The 20,015-nt window shown below is 44.9% G+C and overlaps 1 protein-coding gene across 4 annotated transcripts in view; it reads left to right on the top strand.

Moving 5' to 3' along the window:
* Window positions 1-20,015, top strand: part of NIBAN3 (niban apoptosis regulator 3) — a 119,540-nt gene that overhangs the window by 13,600 nt on the left and 85,925 nt on the right. For all 4 annotated transcript variants that reach the window (XM_085654275.1, XM_085654272.1, XM_085654273.1 and 1 more), the window contains exons 2-3: window positions 9,499-9,629; window positions 19,819-19,950. In XM_085654275.1, the coding sequence (XP_085510401.1) occupies window positions 9,618-9,629; window positions 19,819-19,950 (144 nt within the window). In that variant the 5' untranslated portion in view covers window positions 9,499-9,617. The remainder of the gene's footprint in view (window positions 1-9,498; window positions 9,630-19,818; window positions 19,951-20,015) is intronic.

Consider the following 20,015-nt stretch of genomic DNA (forward strand, 5'->3'; position numbering starts at 1 on the left):
AAACACCCATAAAATGGTTGGCCCGGTTATGGAAATTTATAAGACACAAGCAAGGGGGGCGGCCCTATATGGGGCAGAAATTTGGGGCCATCAATCACCTGATCCCCTCTCGGGGAACGAAAATTTCTTCATTAGACAAATCCTAGGCCTTCCGAAAAGTACACCATTGACGTCACTCCGTATGGATCTTGGGGTCGGTCCAATTGCTGAGGAAATTGTCCTCAGTCCCCTTCTCCACTGGCGACGTCTATGGTGCACACCAGAACTAGTGGCTTTCAAGGATGAGATGAAGGAGGTCATAAATTTGCAAGGGGCGGGCAAAACCCTATGGTTAGCCTATATTAAAAATACCTTAGTTGCTCTAAGGATGGGTGACCTATGGGCCAACGCTGAAGTATCCTGCCCGACAATTACCAGGAAGGCTCTTTCAAAGCTCTTCAGAGAATATAAGATAAATCAGATCAAGGGGAATTCCACCACTGGTATACTGACTGCACAATTTTTAGAAGTCAAGGACCAATACAGGTTAGAACCTGTTCTTGACGTTATTCAGCCCCCCCCCTATCTAAAAAACTTTATTTGCAATTTAGGCACGGGGTACTACCACTCCGTGCCTTCACAAATAACTGGGGGGGGGTGCAGAGTCCAAGGGGAGTCCGGTTTGTGATAACATCTCCGAAACGGACCAACATGTACTGTTTGTTTGTCCGGTATATAAGAAGATTAGACACCGATGGCTCCAACAGGTCTGCCGGAATCTCGGGACAACTCATTGTGAGGAGGCTTACAGGATAATAAAATATGATACCAGCCTCCCTATTGTGTATTCAGTTTCCCGATACTTATTCTCTATGTGGTGTGTCCGTCTAATTGTATTAAAATCTAGTCTGGTTTAATTGGATTTTTAATCAATTTTTATCCTTTTTACTGCATAAAATTGAGTAGTTTTATATATATTAATGCTTTTTCTGAGACCTTTTAAATATTGCACTGTCCAGCACTTTATTTCATCCTGTATAACAAAACTGTACGAAATGTGATGCATTTTTTAATGTACTTTTATGACCAGAATGGGTCGAAATAAAGATATTTTGAATTGAATTGAATTGAAATTATGAAGAACTGTGAAGCATCACTTTTGGGAACACTACTCGTGGCAACCCATGCTGATATGTGTAAATATACACTATACGACCTGTATTAAGCCAAGCGTCATCCACTCAGAATGTCGCATAAGCAGATCAGCCACAGGTTTGCACATCCTCAGTGTGAAATGGTGCAGAATTGTGAGGCACCACTTTTGGGAACACTGCTCACGGCAAATCACTGTGATGTGTGTAAATAAAAACGATCATACAACCTGTATTAACTCAGGCATCATCCACTCAGAATGCCGCATAATCAGCTTCAGCCACTTCGCACTGTGAGATTATGCGGAACTGTAAGGCATCCCTTTTGGAAATACCGCTTATGTCAGCCCACTGTGATGTGTGGAAATAAAACTATCATACAACCTGTATTAACTCAGGCGTCATCCGCTCAGAATGCCGCATAAGCAGCTTCAGCCACAGGTCTACACATCCTCAGTGTGCGATTATGTGGAACTGTAAGGCATCCCTTTTGGAAATACCGCTTATGTCAGCCCTCTGTGATGTGTGTAAATAAAAACTATCATACAACCTGTATTAACTCATGCGTCATCCCCTCAGAATGCCGCATAATCAGCTTTAGCCACAGGTCTACACATTCGCACTGTGAGATTATGCGGAACTGTAAGGCATCCCTTTTGGAAATACCGCTTATGTCAGCCCACTGTGATGTGTGGAAATAAAACTATCATACAACCTGTATTAACTCAGGCGTCATCCGCTCAGAATGCCGCATAAGCAGCTTCAGCCACAGGTCTGCACCTCTTCAGCTAATATAGCCGACATGAGGAGGCCGTGATGCCGCAGTATTAAATTACCTTTCCGCATATGGTGAGATGATTAAGATCTCTGTCAGCAGGGCACGTGGCAACAGATTATGTGACTGCAAAATACAAAGCGTCCAAGTCACACGAATTCCACATGTAGTGTAAGACACTGTCCGACTGTGCAGATAAACTGGCCATCATCAGAACTGGGCAAATGTTGTTTTCACCTGCACATTTCATACATCTAGTGCAGTGGGCAAAGTTTCCAAGTTTTTCTTTGATCATGCAAAGGTTTTGCTCCACTTAAAAGGAGCATTGTCTTTCCAATAAAGCTCAGTTTAGGTAAAGGCAAAAAAAGTGCGTCTGCATGTGATCAACAACCATTTGTATGTTTGCATCATAATTCCAGTCTGGGGAATTTTCTGTGCAAGTGTTTCCATCTTGCAGAGCTTTTCTATCCACAGCAGCTATTTTAACGGTAAATAAGGACGCGTGCAACAGACGCATTATATTTTGACAGATTACATTTCCATCCTGTATTTGTAGGACTGCCCCCCGTGGGTAATTGATGTTATTGTTACCCAGTTTATCATCTTTGGAAACACGGAGAGCAAAGTTGTGCTCCAATCTGTGAACTGTATGTGGCACACAGATGTCAGCAGCGAGCACTTGTGTTAGCCACAGAGCTAACATGATCTTTTTATTATTTCACGTGACCTGACCATCACGGTGTTTTAGGGAGCGTGCATGTGACCTAGCACCATGCGCGTACTTGCAGGAAGAGGGTATGCCAGCAGAGCGCTCCCTTAAGGTAGCCGAAAGAATACGCCTAACTTTCACTCATTGCGGTGAACACGGATTTGGCAGCGCGATCCAAGACTACAGAACTGCCTGGTAACAGTTTTGGGGCGAATATGGTGACTTTTCCAGGAGAGTGACAGTAGTGAAACAAGCACCAGCTACCATCGGAAGCCCAGACTGGCTGTGGCTGGCTGCAGCGTCATAACAGAGAACCAGGTAAGGTCTTGACTGAAATTGGGGTTGATGGTTGAGAAACTGCACAGTAGAGAATATGCTGAGATTGGATGTGAGGCTCAAGCCTTTGGATACCTTGAGATAGGAGCTCAGCTGCAGATCATAGGAGTCCCTTTTGTAGTCGAGGAGTAGCTGAGGACCATTGGGCAGAACGATGGATTTAACCCAGATCTCTTGACTGGGGGAGAATGTCTGCATTGTCAGCATTCCGTCCATCATTTGTTTGTTGTAACGCTTTTCGCCCTAAGTGGGATGGGTATTCCCAGACGTGGGACCCGTGCTCACTACGCCACTGGAGTCAAGCTATCCTGGCTGATGACGGCTGATAGCCAGAAACCGGTCCTAGGATGCTTGATTCCGGTCCAGGGAAGACATGGCTTGCCAGTTCGGGCTGGACTGTTCCCATGAGGCACAGGGTCAAGACTGATTTGCATATGGCCATGTCTGAACTGGGGTGGTGTAGTGGGCAAAAGAACGATGGATTTAACCCAGATCTCTTGACTGGGGGAGAATGTATGCATTGTCAGCATTCCGTCCATCATTTGTTTGTTGTAAAGCTTTTCTCCCTAAGTGGAATGGGTATTCCCAGACGTGGGACCCGTGCTCACTACGCCACTGGAGTCAAGCTATCCTGGCTGATGACGGCTGATAGCCAGAAACCGGTCCTAGGATGCTTGATTCCGGTCCAGGGAAGACATGGCTTGGCAGTTCGGGCTGGACTGTTCCCATGAGGCACAGGGTCAAGACTGATTTGCATATGGCCATGTCTGAACTGGGGTGGTGTAGTGGGCAAAAGAACGATGGATTTAACCCAGATCTCTTGACTGGGGGAGAATGTATGCATTGTCAGCATTCCGTCCATCATTTGTTTGTATTAACGCTTTTCGCCCTAAGTGGGATGGGTATTCCCAGACGTGGGACCCGTGCTCACTACGCCACTGGAGTCAAGCTATCCTGGCTGATGACGGCTGATAGCCAGAAACCGGTCCTAGGATGCTTGATTCCGGTCCAGGGAAGACATGGCTTGGCAGTTCGGGCTGGACTGTTCCCATGAGGCACAGGGTCAAGACTGATTTGCATATGGCCATGTCTGAACTGGGGTGGTGTAGTGGGCAAAAGAACGATGGATTTAACCCAGATCTCTTGACTGGGGGAGAATGTATGCATTGTCAGCATTCCGTCCATCATTTGTTTGTTGTAACTGCTACTTTGTGGGCATCTGCTGATAGAAAGTTCCCCTTTTTGCAGTATGTCCACACCACGAGCCTTAAGCCTGGTGAAGGGCAGGAAGCAAGGTAATGGCCATTCAGTTATGACTTAAAATGAGTACTAGGCCGGATAACACTATCAAAATGATAGAGATTTTTTCCAGAGGCGCAGCACCACCTTTTGTTCGTTTACTTGTGTCCTGAGACCATGGTGAGAAACATGCCGTTTGGAGAGTCATAGGGAACCTAAGAACCTGCAGGTCACGGCGACTCTAGGGTTCAGCTAAAGCTGAGAGTGAACCATGGCAGTAAAAAGTCGTGCCTCACCTAGGGTGATGTGAAAAGACTCCTCCTTTTTTCTGTTATTGGGGCATATTGGGTGGGAGGTGATTTGATGCTTGGGCACTGGCGGCGTAGCAGGTAGGTAATACTTGCCAAGGTCTCAAAGAGTAGGTCGGCCACGGTAGTTCCAGGGATGAATTTGAGGACCAGGCTTCTCTGAGTGAATTGTTTTAATGATTTTTCAGACTTTTGTCTCTTGTCTTTTCCCCCTTCCTCTCTTCCTTCTCCAATAAGAGTCTTTCACTGGATCGATGTGTTGTTAAAGTTTTTTGTTAATCTTACAGTTGTTTCCAGAAAGCAATGCTTTGGTACTTGAAGTGTTGTGTTGGGCAGTGTTTAATCGGTAAAAAACCAAATGAAAATAAATGTTAGATAAATGCGAGGGCGCACACAACCGTGACTGTTCGGACTGTCCATTTTTTGGTCGAGCCTAGAGACCGCGCTACTCTGCGAGGCATGAAGTAATCTCTTATGTCTGCTTATTGGCACGTCCATGCTTTCTATTCATTATTTTGTGTTACGTTGTAAAATGCTGGCATTTTATTTGTGCATTTGTTGAATTTGTCCCTCATTTGTGTGCTTTGATCCCTCCCATAGCGACTGGCCCTCTTACATGTACTCGATCTCTCTGGCCCCTTCTTGAGGGGCACGAGCAAACAACAGTTGTCTTCTTTTGAGTCACTTACATATGTATTTTTAGTCACTTACATGTATGTACCTCTTCTTCAGTAAGACCTGTTTGAACCTACCTACATGAACATGTAACTGCTGACCGAAAAAATCACATTTGTGTTCCATATTTGATCATAAAATGTTCATGTGCATGTTAGTAATATGTCAACAGAACTTAGACATGCATATGCTTACAAACACATGCGTGCATTTGTATGCACACGGAGATCTAATGTGGACAGATAATGTGCACACATTACAAGATATACATGGTACACAAAAGTATTATGTGCACACCGAAAACATACACACAAATGACATGAAGTCGTATGATATACACACGTCCACATTAAACGCACATACATAATGCATACTTGGACATATAACGTACATATACAAACAGATAAAATGCGCACATAATGTACACACACACACTTAAGAAATACTCGAAAACACAAAAAGGACACACAAGGGACACACGCATTCCATGTACGCACACATAGAATGTGCACACGTTACACATGGACCCACATAAGGTGCACACAGCATTCCCCCACACACACAAACACACACACACACACACAAACACGATGCACCCAGCAGCAGCACGAGGGTGCCGCAGTTGCAGGCAGGGCCTGTGTGTGGGGAGCTGGCTTCGAAGCTCTCTGCACGTGCGGTGGTGTTGCGTGGCAATAAAAGCTGCAAGGGGCTGTTTACAAATCATACGAAAGTCATAAATCAAACTCCTTCTGTGAACGGGGATGTCATTGAGTAAATCAATTGCGAGAGCTCATGCTCGAATATATATTTTTTTAAAACCTGCTACGTAGGAGCCTGGCTGGGGATCCCCGTCCAGAGCATTAAGGCGGGCGGAGCCGCTCATAATTCATTTTTGTTGCCGCAATACTCGAAAACCGATAAAGGACCGTAAGGGCAGGCGCATACAGTGTACGCACACATAGAATGTGCACACATTTCACATAGACCCACATAAGGTGCACACAGCGTTCCCCCACACACGTGAACACACACACACACACAAACACACACGACGCACCCAGCAGCAGCACCAGAGTGCCGCAGTTGCAGGCAGGGCCTGTGTGTGGGGAGCTGGCTTCAAAGCTCTCTGCACGCGCCGCGGTGCTGCGTGGCAATAAAAGCTGCAAGGGGCTGTTTACAAATCATCCGAAAGTCGTAAATCAAACTCCTTCTGTGAACGGGGATGTCATCGAGTAAATCAATTGCGAAAGCACATGCTCAAATATATATTTTTTAAAAACCTGCTACGTAGGAGCCTGGCTGGGGATCCCCGTCCAGAGCATTAACGCGGGCGGAGCCGCTTATAATTCATTTTTATTGCCGCATCGGCTTGGCTCAGCTGCGTGCTTCGTGTGAATCCGTAGTCTTTCCCCTCCACACTACTTCTGTGGGTTTGTTTTTGTTTTGATATACCACAAACTTTTGAAACTTGTTTATTCTTTTACTGAAACAAGAGTGCAAATTACATATTGGTTCAAACTCGATGAGAGTAGTTACATTCACCAAGAATAAAAAAAAAACAGAACTGAATGGATTAACAATCATGGCCGAAGTGTACCGTACCAAAAAGGAACAGTAATTAAGTAAATAAACATACGCGACCAAAGCGGACCACGCTGAAAATTATAAATGCTCCGAATGGAAGTAAAACTAGTAACAGATCTAGGAAAGTGAAAGCACGCCATGCGCGTTTTGCGTGCCTGACTTCGGAAACATGAGCCGTAACTACACACCTCCTAAAGATAAGAAATAGCCTCACGACAGCCGTGAAGCAACCAATCCAGTCCGGATGGGCCGTCCCAAAAGGAGACAGGGCGGAAACAAAGAAGCCTCGTTTTCAATGGCAGGCCACTGTTTAGCATAAACGATGACGCAAGTCAATGAAAATGATGGGCGTGACTTCAAGTCCCCTTGTGAAATCTCCTTGATTACAATAGCCCTCGCAGAGCGAGCAACGCATGCGCGCTGCAATGCTAGGCGAGACCTAAAAACATGCTGAAGACCCATCATTTTTAGATATGTTTATTTATTATTGTGATGTTTATATGGCACAGGCCCCGCCGTGTTGCAAACAGTGCCCTTCACATAAGACAACATGTTGCATAGAACTCGCTCCTAATAAAAGTATTATCATTTTAGCTGTAACACAACAACTGAAAGCAAGCTACAACATGAATACGAGTGAACATATGCAACAACAGCAAAGAACAGGGCCACTAATGCTCCAATGCATGCCCAGTGCTTACACTGTTAAAAGAGGCATTGGCAAAGCATATAGGTCTCGTCTTTTGAACACATTGTCTTTGACAATGCTATGCAGCATTGGTAAAAAAGAAAAGGCACTGTACCGGCCATAGTGCCATTATAGGCAACAATCCCCACCCCCCTGTCAGAGCATGCATCATGAATAAATAAATACACAACACAATGTTTGTTTGGGAAAATATTGCTGCAGGTTTATTCCATACAAAAGTATGCAATCTGGTAGGTTATCTTACAGGCGATCCAAGGGCAGGCAGCGGTAACCGACCTACGCTGCCCTGACCACCTGATGAGCCAACTTGCACTGTGGAGAACCCAATCAGTGCTACGCATTATGGAGTGATCCTCTTTGCTGGATCACGTGACACATTGGTCCCTTATTGCTCAAGCCCCCCCTCGGGGCGGAGCGTAGCAAGGCAATCTCCAGTTGTTCACGCTCACAACCGCCCGAAGGACTAGCGGGGCGCCAACTGACTTCTTCCAGGAACCTGCCATGAGGACTCCTGGGATTTGGCTCTGGCACTCTTATTGTGCGCTTGCAGAGGTACCCTTCTGTACCCATATGCTTCCAGATCGCCCTGTAACTCCGCCTGCAACACAAAAGAAAACATGACAACGTTCCAGGTACCCTGCTCACCCGCTACACGCCTGGGTAAGCGGTAGGGCGTGAGACGGTGTTACTGGTGCAAAAGAGGTCGCCAGAAAGGCCGGGGGAGGTATAAATACCCTCCTCCAACCTAGAGCGCCGAGCAGGGGGACTCCTCCTTGAGTCCCCAACACTAGAGGGGTGATGTATGTGCCTCATTGGCACTAAGAGGGCCACCCTTTTAGGGTGACCCCTGTGGGGCCGCGGGCAGCCGTATTTCATTCTGTAGACACATGTATTCACCACCAAGCGCCATTTGCTTTCTTTCTTTTCTTTTTAAATCTACAGTAGTACATGAGAGCGAGAGAACAAAATGTAGTGCACGGGGCAGGTGTTTGGGGGAGGGAAGCAGCATTAGCAGGAGCTAGAAAAAAACATACACTCTTATAGAATGCTGAAAGGAAAAGAAAAACGCAGTTCCCTAAAAGTGATAAGTTTCACAACCACACAGCTTGCTGTATAGAAAGTGAGAGAAAAAAGTGATAAATGCAGGTGGCTAAAGTTTACAAATACAGGGGTTGCAGTTTAGCCCGGCTGCCTAGTTTTAATTCCACCTAATGACTCTTTGTTCCACCACTCTACATTTCAGTTTTCTTTTATCTTATGCTTGTGGGTCTTTTTCATCTCTGCTTCCTCCCTTTGTCACTGTGTTGCTCCCTTTCTCCTCCACTAGCTTTCTGTTAGGTCAGCCTTTCTCTCTCTTGCTCTGGGTCAAAATTTGATGATGAAAAGCAAGTGCAGTTCTGCAAAACTGAGTGCCAGTGCCCATCACCTGCACGTTAACCACTGTGCATGCACACATAACCCTCTAAAATTTTGCATGAGAGCCACCACTGATGGATGATCACCACCTTTTGCTTTTCCGTTCATGAAAAATATTGCGTGCCAACACATCCTGACCAACCTCACTTTCATCCTCCTAGCCTGGTCAGTGTCTCCAATATCTTACCCTGCTGGTAGTTGAGATCTACGTTGATAGCCTCCTGGACCTCCGACACAATTAGTCGAAGTGGGTATCATTTTGTAGATGCAAGGCTAGTGCACTGGACATCAGAGTTACATAACCAACAAAATCAAGCAACCTAACAGGGATATATCCAGTCGGTGACAGAGGCCGGTCTTTCTCCCAATGCGTTCGTTGAAGATCGTAGGCTGACCATGCTAATGTTCCACTTGTTTAGTCAAAGCATACCGCAGTTCTCCTCATGTGTTCGCCAGAGATCTTAAGGTGGCAATGCAGCTGTTCCATCAGGTTGGCACAAGCACCCTTTGTTTTATTCCAAATCCTATGTATAGATCCAATCATGACCAAGCTATCATTTAACATGGGAGCCAAGGCCTCACGCTGCATTTTGCCTGTATCTACCTCCCACTCGCAGGTCGCACAGAGGCGGTGGTGAAAACCTTCATCCCCTACTATCATCGACAACTGGCGGCGGCCATCCTAAGAAGGCTGTGGAGTGAGGCGGAGCCACAGGGGCGACACAGCCAGCAACTCATGCAGTGCCAGGTGAGTAGCACGCCCTGACTCCCCCTCCTCCAACAAGACTGATTGAGTCTATCCTTACTCTGTATATCCCCTATAGGATGGAAGGAAGGAGGGGTGTCCTGGGGTTGAGCATGGGAAGTCTGGCCATTTAGTTCCATACTCTCCTATGCCAGTAGACATGAAGAGATTGGAACCTTATTGCACATGTAATGTGGCTGTGGTCAGTTGTAGAAGCCAGGGAAGCACACACTCATAACAAGGGAGCATGGTTTGTATGGCATGAACACATGAGTGGTAGCACAGAAGAAAAGATTGTTGAAAAAGACAGTAGATCATTTTGCATGAAAGTGCACAGAGCATCACAAATAAATAGCACACCTTAAGGGTAACATTGAGCACAGTATCCATGTAATGGAACATGTTAGACAGCTATTGTTAAAACAATATATACATTTGCCAGTTAGCTTCCTGCCAAATTAGTTGCATTTGTTTTTATAAAGAAGGTTGTGTTTGCTTCCTTCAGAGATCCCTTTTCAACTCTTGTTGGGCGCTATACCTGTAGCTCAGAGCTCCTTTCTTACATTTCTTGTGCCATTATCTATATGTGAGTAAGGCATCACACCTGCTTTTACTTACACTTGCTTTTACTTTCTTACGTGGTAGATATCAAAGTGCTTTTCTATAAAATCTTTATGCAGTCTCACAATATTTAGTGGGGCGCATCAAAAGTTCTGAGCTGGGGAAGAATAAGAATGTGTCCAGCCTCAACTTTCACCCACTCAGCTTGGCCGGTTTTATGCGGATGGTAGTCCGTATTAATGTGGGAACATATTTGTCTCTAACGTTTGCTAAAGTTAACGTGACATATAATCGGTTTCTTATGTGCAATCTGTTAGCAGTAGATAAGCGGAGATATATAACGGGTGCAGAGGGACCGTAGCCCTCTTTTGCAATGGTGCCATAAACCATGAGGCGGCAGCCAGAGTGGTTTGTAAATATCACCAGAAACCCCAAGATGGCAATATAGCGACATATCACCGGCTGTATATTTTTATGTCTTAGATGCTAGTTTATGGGCAGTTTCAAACAGGGAAATGCTTGTTGAAATCAGTATGTGAAAAAAATGAACTAGACAGGTTCATTGTCTGTTGTAAAAAGAGAAATGGTTTCCATTATGTAGTTAGGCATACACAGTTTTATAGCAAACAGACTTTGTTAAAAAGCACATTATGTCTGTGAATTCAGAGATTTTTGAAGTTGTTGCTAGCAAGGTAGAGCTACCAATGAGCTCTGATTTCAATTAAACTTTTAAAGTTTTCATGAATAGAATTCTGATTAAAAAAACAGAAAATGGATAAGCCTTTTCCAGCACTGTTATGCTAACAACAAAGGCCCCTGAGCGTAATTTGAATATTCAGGGTTGCTTAGCATTCACGAAGAGGTAGGTAATTGAACAATAGGCAATGTTGAACCTTTATAGTGTGCTTTGGGGCTGTAATGTTTATACCTTGCCATGCTTAGAGTCTATTTACCTGGAGGGTGTGAAATCGGATGGAAATTGACCTACCATTGGATGAAATCTGTATTTCACAGGGTTTTGTGACATAACACCCACTGCCTGTAAATATGACTTTTTTGCACAAATGCATTTTATTCAATAAATCGCCCAAACATAAACCAGAGAGTCAGTAACAAAGATGTTGGATCAATAGTTGAGATGTGCATTCCACTTAAGAAACATATTTAAATAAAATACACTGGTGCAATAATATCTGTATAGTTGGTAAAATGCATTGTCCAGAAAGAACCGAATAATTGTGTTTAACGCGTTACGTTGGACTTTTTTTAAAACAAAGTTCTCCAAGTTTTGAATAGCTTCTTGGAAATGTGTGCTCACACTTATCTAAAAAGGGAACATTGGTCAGGGATGTACGTTCTGAGGTCACGAAAATAGCACTTTAGCATGGGTTCTTAGAGAACATAAACAATTAAGATGGCTCAAAAGTGTTCAAATCAAATTTCACCAAATTAATGTTTAGCGTTGAGAAGCAACTGGGCACTGGCACTAGAAAAATTGTGATAAATTACCATGACGAGAAAAAGAGAATGCAATATCTGGAATTATTGACAGTTTGGGCATGCGCAGAACAAACAAAGTCATATTGGATGAATATCTGGAAAGCATGCTGGGTCGTCACCGAGCTATTCCAAAGGGACCTGCCTGTATGGCCGGAGATAGCGTCATGGTATAATTAACAAGGGGACCCGATAAGGTAGCTTTGGACCTCGGGTGATTACTTATTTTAAAGAACAAAGGTCCTTAGCTTAAGGTAGGTAAAAAACATTTCGACATAGACTTCAATGAGAACTATGGGTAGTCTTCCAATGTCCAGCCGGACAAAGGAACGTTTATTTAGAACAGATGTAGCAACCTTTGTTCTTTAAAAAGAGGAGATAGCGTCATGGGCGCTAGTTTAAAGTGTTGGTAGTGCTTCAAATGGAAAAATAGAAGTGCAGGTACTCTGTAGCAGAGTACCTGCTTGTTTCTGAGAAGTGCCAGTACTCTCCAATTAAAAGTATAGCATTTCTCTTGAGAAGTGCCGGTACTCTCCCTCCCAAAATAAAAAAGTGCCGGTACTCCGTACCGGACAATACCAGCCCATTTAAAGCACTGAGTGTTGTTATGAAGGACACTTGTTTAATAGCTGGTTGAAACACTTGGAACTGAGCCCAAACCAATGTTCATTTGATCCAAGCAAAGCACAAGTAAGTGATATGTTGGCGTCATAGCGTGAGTTTCTTTTTTCACCAGGATTCCTATACTGTATTCTGATATTTCACCTGGCGCACCACACCTAGCACGGCTTATATAACAAAGCTGGGATATTTTTGCAGTTGTCCTCCATGCAAGCGATTCTCTTAATAAACAGGAATGGGCAGCAGCTGTTTCCTTCCTTGTGTTGTTTTTTTTTTTTTTAAGTTGAAGGTGACTTTTGATGTTTGAAATGGAAATAGGGAGGGTGGGTGTGCAGCCACTTTACATTTGAAAGCGTTTGTTGCCAGAAAATAATCTGTCTGTTGATGGCTAGAGATAAAAATCACTTCTACGTCAGTCAAAATATTTGCAGTGTCAGTTCCATTCCAGTGATATCACACACAAAACAAACGACATTATATAGCATACTTGCATGTGCTCAGAGTATTTTTATACCACGTTCTATGCGGTTAGTATGGCCTCTCAGGGCTACATTGTAAATGTGTATGAAACTGAGTCATTTTCCTTCCCAACATTATGTGTAAATTATATGAAATGCACTTTGTGGTATCTCAAGTAAACATTGAACTCAATTTCAATAGTTACTCAAAGTACTAGCAAGGGAACTGATTCATAGAGAAAATGTCTCCCATGTAACTGTTTTACCGCCACAGAGTGCTGAGAGAAGAAACTTTTTGCCTGGCCGAGGAGATCCTTCTGGGAGATTGGCTTGAAAAGTGAGATGTAAGGTCTATGCATGGTGGTAGGTGGGGCTATGGGGTTGGGAGTGGAGGGCAATGGGTTTTCCTATGATTATCAGGTTATTGTTCTTTGCTAAAACCGGCAAATCCTATTGAAACTTAAATCTTATGACTTTTGGGCAATATGTGGAAAAGGCTATTGGAGGCATGCAGCTTTGTCATCTCGTATATAAGGTTGGGTAAAATGAGTGGAGTCACTGAGCCCCATCACCTCTTGCTCTTGGAATGGAATATGTGGCATTCTGCTTGTTTCTGTCCCACCCAAAAACATGGCCTCGGTACTTCTGGGCTAATCCGACTGTGCCAAATACTGGCCAACTCCACGGAGCTTGGTTGCGCTCTGCACCCATTAAACCACAAGTTACTGCGTAGCACATTGGCTTCTCCAACGAGTAACTCATGACCTACTAGTAGCTCTCGACCTACTTATAAGTAGCTCCCCTGTGTGCAGTCCAGCCTAATAAATTAGAAGCTTTTGCCTGGTTGAATTGATATAAGTTAACCAAAATTCAATGGTGTGTATACTAGACAAAAATATTTATTTGCAGGCCTCATAATTTCCAAAATATATTTAAAGCTGATATTTGAGTGGTAAATCAGGTGGCGCTTGGGAGACATTTCTAATATTATGACCTTGGTGCCAGAGGCATTGCCGCTATGGCAGTTATGTAATCCAAGTCGAGGCCTTTCAAATTGATACTGATGCATGGGGGTGATCACGGCTACTCGTCTTGCATATGGTGACCACTAATGTAATCTAGTCTGATGCGGCCGCTTTTACAACACTAATTATATTAGTAGCTCAGGTGATTTTCATTGAACATTAAGTAGCTCCTATTAATGAAAAGGTTGGAGCCCCCTCATATCATTTTTCTGCACAGCCTCCCAAGAGTGTTCAGGGGCCATCTTGGATCAGGAAACGTGGCCAACCACTACAGAGCATGACTTGCGCTTCTAAAGTTCAGTCTCGGCTCAAGCCCTAAACCTGCATTGACAAAAGTGTAAAAGTGCCTCACCCACCTGTAATCCCTCCCTCATTCACCCAGCCTCCTTGCATCCGTGCCCAGGCTGAAACACACACCTTCATCTAACCTTTGTTCAGCCCTGACCGCAGTGACTAATGAAAGGACAAACGGACACTCCTCGTTTAACCCAATCCCGGCGTGACATCCTTTGTGCGTGTGTTTTTTGCTTTGTAAGTTCTTGTACCAACAGGTAGAATTTGGCAGTGCACCTTAATGTCTGTAGAAACGGATTGGGTTTTTTCACAAACAAGATGTAATTGATGATTTTTTTACATTAAATATAAGGGTTTTTGGATTATTACAAATACCTAAAAAGATAAATAAAATATATATAGTCACTTCCCAAACCTCTACATTCTTGCAACATAAAGGCAATCTCATTGTTAACATATAAAAATCAACATTTTTATGAATGCTTTACTTATATGTACGTAAGAAATTCATTATTACATTTGGTGTGTGCTTTTTACATACATTCATTTGATTCACAGAAAAAAATGATGTCTCTAACCTTGAAAAAACTGGAGGAGGGGCTGTTATCTGTTGCCTCTGTGCCTCTGCACAACTGGAATGTGTCCCAGCATGCAGCCAGCCATTGAAGCAGACACATTTGTAGCGGGCCCTTCCGGGTAGCAGGATAATGGGCCCTACTGTGGGCTTCAATTCTTCAATTAAAGATTGTCAGTATCACTTGACCTCACAGAGGGTACATCAACAATTGGAAAGGCTCACCTTCACCCAACTCCTACAGACAGGAAACCAGAGTGGACAGGACACTTTACCCCATTTTTTTTGTTTGCACTTAATATGAGGGACTCTGGTGCGCACATGGAGTGCCCCGTGCAAGAGACAGGGGTGACACCCAAGTACACATCCGGGTCATCTGCAACTACAAAAGAATCAATGTGTGTGAGAGGGGCCTTGAAGGTGCAGGGTCTTTGCGACCACTACCATCATTGGCGTAAACACAGACCATTTCATCCTTATGATTTCATAAGGTCTTCGGAAACCTGTGGCAGGTTACAACCTTCTCAGTTAGTTTCATACCTGTGTCTCATTTTGAATTCATCTATGCATTTATATTTTCGAAATATGGTACATTATTTGATGGCAATGCTAAATATGGGAAAATATGTTCCTCACTATTGTGATATTTGGCAATTATAGTGTGATACCCGTGCACTTCATGCACATGATGCCATGCCTGACTCTCATCTGTCTCTGGCACTTCACGCACATGGTGTCTTCCCTGAGTCTCATCCTTCTCTGGCACTTCACGCACACTGTGTCTTTCCTGAGTCTCATCCGTCTAAGGCACTTCATGTACACAGTGTCTTTCCTAACTCGCATCCGTCTCAGGCACTTCATGCACACGGTGTCTTCTCTGAATCTCCTCCGTCTTTGGCACTTCATGCACAGTGTCTTTCCTAACTCGCATCCGTATCTGGCACTTCATGCACATGGTGTCTTTCCTGACTATCATCCATCTCAGGCACTTCACACATACAGTGTCTTTCCTGATGCTCACCTGTCTCTGGCACTTCATGCACAGTGTCTTTCCTAACTCTCATCCGTCTCTGGCACTTCACGCACATGGTGTCTTTCCTGAGTCTCATCCGTCTAAGGCACTTCACACATACAGTGTCTTTCCTGATGCTCATCTGTCTTTGGCACTTCATGCACAGTGTCTTTCCTAACTCTCATCCGTCTCTGGCACTTCATGCACATGGTGTCTTTCCTGACTATCATCCATCTCAGGCACTTCATGCGCACGGTGTCTTTCCTGATGCTCATCCGTCTCTGGCACTTCATGCACATGGTGTCTTTCCTGACTATCATCCATCTCAGGCACTTCACACATACAGTGTCTTTCCTGATGCTCATCTGTCTTTGGCACTTCATGCACAGTGTCTTTCCTAACTCTCATCCGTCTCTGGCACTTCATGCACATGGTGTCTTTCCTGACTATCATCCATCTCAGGCACTTCATGCGCATGGTGTCTTTCCTGATGCTCATCCGTCTCTGGCACTTCATGCACATGGTGTCTTTCCTGATTATCATCCATCTCAGGCACTTCACACATACAGTGTCTTTCCTGATGCTCATCTGTCTCTGGCATTTCATGCACAGTGTCTTTCCTAACTCGCATCCGTCTCTGGCACTTCATGCACATGGTGTCTTTCCTGACTATCATCCATCTCATTACAAAACAAAAAGAGAGAGAGGGCAAGGGAATCAACAAAGAACCACTCTTAGTCCCCCTAACTATTCATAATCAAACAACGAAAGAGTGTCTCCACATATAAAGGTTTATAGAAAGGGAAGAAGTCACTCTAGGTAAAAGCATGGAACCCTATTCCATGCTTTTACCTAGAGTGACTTCTTCCCTTTCTATAAACCTTTATATGTGGAGACACTCTTTCGTTGTTTGATTATCATCCATCTCAGGCACTTCACACACACGGTGTCTTTCCTGATGCTCATCCGTCTCAGGCACTTCATGCACACGGTGTCTTCTCTGAATCTCCTCCGTCTTTGGCACTTCATGCACAGTGTCTTTCCTAAATCGCATCCGTCTCTGGCACTTCATGCACAGGTGTCTTTCCTGACTATTATCCATCTCAGCCACTTCACACATACAGTGTCTTTCCTGATGCTCATCTGTCTCTGGCACTTCATGCACAGTGTTTTTCCTAACTCTCATCCGTCTCTGGCACTTCATGCACATGGTGTCTTTCCTGACTATCATCCATCTCAGGCACTTCACACATACAGTGTCTTTCCTGATGCTCATCTGTCTCTGGCACTTCATGCACAGTGTCTTTCCTAACTCGCATCCGTCTCTGGCACTTCATGCACATGGTGTCTTTCCTGACTATCATCCATCTCATTACAAAACAAAAAGAGAGAGAGGGCAAGGGAATCAACAAAGAACCATTCATAATCAAACAACGAAAGAGTGTCTCCACATATAAAGGTTTATAGAAAGGGAAGAAGTCACTCTAGGTAAAAGCATGGAACCCTATTCCATGCTTTTACCTAGAGTGACTTCTTCCCTTTCTATAAACCTTTATATGTGGAGACACTCTTTCGTTGTTTGATTATCATCCATCTCAGGCACTTCACACACACGGTGTCTTTCCTGATGCTCATCCGTCTCTGGCACTTCATGCACAGTGTCTTTCCTAACTCGCATCCGTCTCTGGCACTTCATGCACATGGTGTCTTTCCTGACTATCATCCATCTCAGGCACTTCACACACACGGTGTCTTTCCTGATGCTCATCCGTCTCAGGCACTTCATGCACACGGTGTCTTCTCTGAATCTCCTCCGTCTTTGGCACTTCATGCACAGTGTCTTTCCTAACTCGCATCCGTCTCTGGCACTTCATGCACATGGTGTCTTTCCTGACTATCATCCATCTCAGGCACTTCACACATACAGTGTCTTTCCTGATGCTCATCTGTCTCTGGGACTTCATGCAGTGTCTTTCCTAACTCGCATCCGTCTCTGGCACTTCATACACATGGTGTCTTTCCTGACTATCATCCATCTCAGGCACTTCACACATACAGTGTCTTTCCTGATGCTCATCTGTCTCTGGCACTTCATGCACAGTGTCTTTCCTGACTATCATCCATCTCAGGCACTTCATGCACAGTGTCTTTCCTAACTCTCTTCCGTCTGTGGCACTTCATAAACATGATGTCTTTCCTGACTATCGTCCATCTCAGACACTTCATGCACACAGTGTCTTTCCTGGCTCTCATCCGTTTCTGGCACTTCATGCACCCAGTGTCTTACCTGACTCTTGTCCGTTTCTGACACTTCGCGCACACTGTGTCTTTCCTGATGCTCATCCGTCTCTGGCACTTCACCCACACAGTCTCTTTCCTGACTCTCATCCGTCTCTGGCACTTCATGCACACGGTGTCTTTCCTGACTCTCATCCGTCTCTGGCACTTCATGCACACAATGTCTTTCCTGACTCTCGTCCATCTCAGGCACTTCATGCACAGTGTCTTTCCTAACTCTCATCCTTCTCTGGCACTTCATGCACAGTGTCTTTCCTGACTATCATCCATCTCAGGCACTTCACGCGCACGGTGTCTTTCCTGACTCTCGTCCGTTTCTGGCACTTAATGCACCCGGTGTATTTCCCGATGCTCATCCATCTCTGGCACTTCACGCACACAGTGTCTTTCCTGATGCTCATCCATCTCTGGCACTTCACGCACATAGTGTCTTTCCTGGCTCTCATCTGTCTCTGGCTCTTCATGCACACGGTGTCTTTCCTGACTCTCGTCCGTCTCTGGCACTTCACACACACGGTGTCTTTCCTGATGCTTATCAGTCTCTGGCACTTCATGCACCCAGTGTCTTTCCTGACTCTCATCCGTCTCTGGCACTTCACGCACACGGTGTCTTTCCTGATGCTTATCCGTCTCTGGCACTTTACGCACATGGTGTCTTTCCTGTCTCTCACTCATCTCAGGCACTTCATGCAAATGATGCCATGTGCGACTTTCACCCATCTCTGACACTTCATTCACATGGTGTCGTATTTGACTGTCAGCCACATGTGTGACACTTCAAGCTCATGGCTTCTTTCCTAACTCTCATCCATATGTCGCACTTCATACACACGGTGCTGTGTTTGACTGTCATCCATTTGTGGCACTTCATGCACATGGTGTGTTTCCTGGCTCTCTTTAGTCAGTGACTGTTTTATGCACTTTATGTATTAACTGCTGCTCTTTAACAAGTAGCACTTTATGCACGTCATCTTGTCTCGTATTCACCTTAGCGCCTGGACGCCCTTACGTGGTATCAGCGCGCCCTATGAACGTCCATCCTTTCAGTATATACACATCGTGTGTCGTGGCTCTCTCACAGCGCTCACGCATTATGCTCATTGTGCTCCCACCTCTGATCCCTCATCCAGATGGCACTAGCCCCCGGCGGATGGGCTTTAATTCTCGTAACAGCAATCGAGGGCTGAATGTGCTCAATCTAACAGGTTGAGACGGCGGAGGAGCGTTGGATTGTCAGAGTAGAGGGCATGTAACAGAGATTAACGCCTTTTGTCCATCCATGGGCTGTAACTGGACTTCCAACATCCTGCACGCGCGCGCCTGGGGTCTATGCACAACAAACACATCATGGAGCAGTACTCCTGCTGACCACGAGAGCAGAGGGGCTCCTGGGTGCTCCTGGGTCGCATGTGCAGGTCACCCCCTGTGAAGGTGTTTCACGGAGAGCGATTGCAGGTGTGTGCGGTGGTCAAAAAAGACAAGTTGTGCAGCACACATCATAAACCGCATCATAAAAACTCGGTGCTTTAACAGTAGCTGTTATTGGTAATAATATTATTAATAATCATTTCTGTATAGCGCTTCATATGGCAGTTGTGTCTTCTCTGAGCAACGCACTTCACATACTTCATAATCACCCATTTTAAAAGCGCACAGATTATCGACCTCGGTGCGATGAAGGTCTGCGCCTTCCCTACAGGTTGAGAGCATGTGACCTGCGGCTAACACTTAGTTCTCGGCAGAGGGCTCTCACCCCACACTGTGTATGTTTCTGTCTCACTGAGCGCGTAGGTGTTTCTTTCTCTCGATCACATTGCCTGGTTTTCCAATCTGTCACGGGATTTTCCCCTAGGTCTGGAGGTCACCGGAGGCACGTCTCCACCAGGGGGCGCTGTTGTACTTTAAAGCGAAATCCCGCAAGTGGAAAGAGAGCTGCTTGGCCGTGAGGGGAGATTACACGCTGGAATGGGACGAAGATAAACCGGTAAGGAGGCGGCTAAGAGCTGCTCTCTGTTGTTTGTAATGGTCTCTTATTCGAACCTCTGTGCT

The sequence above is a fragment of the Triturus cristatus genome, chromosome 4_1 (assembly GCF_964204655.1).
Source record: "Triturus cristatus chromosome 4_1, aTriCri1.1, whole genome shotgun sequence".
NCBI classification, from domain to species: Eukaryota; Metazoa; Chordata; class Amphibia; order Caudata; family Salamandridae; genus Triturus; species Triturus cristatus.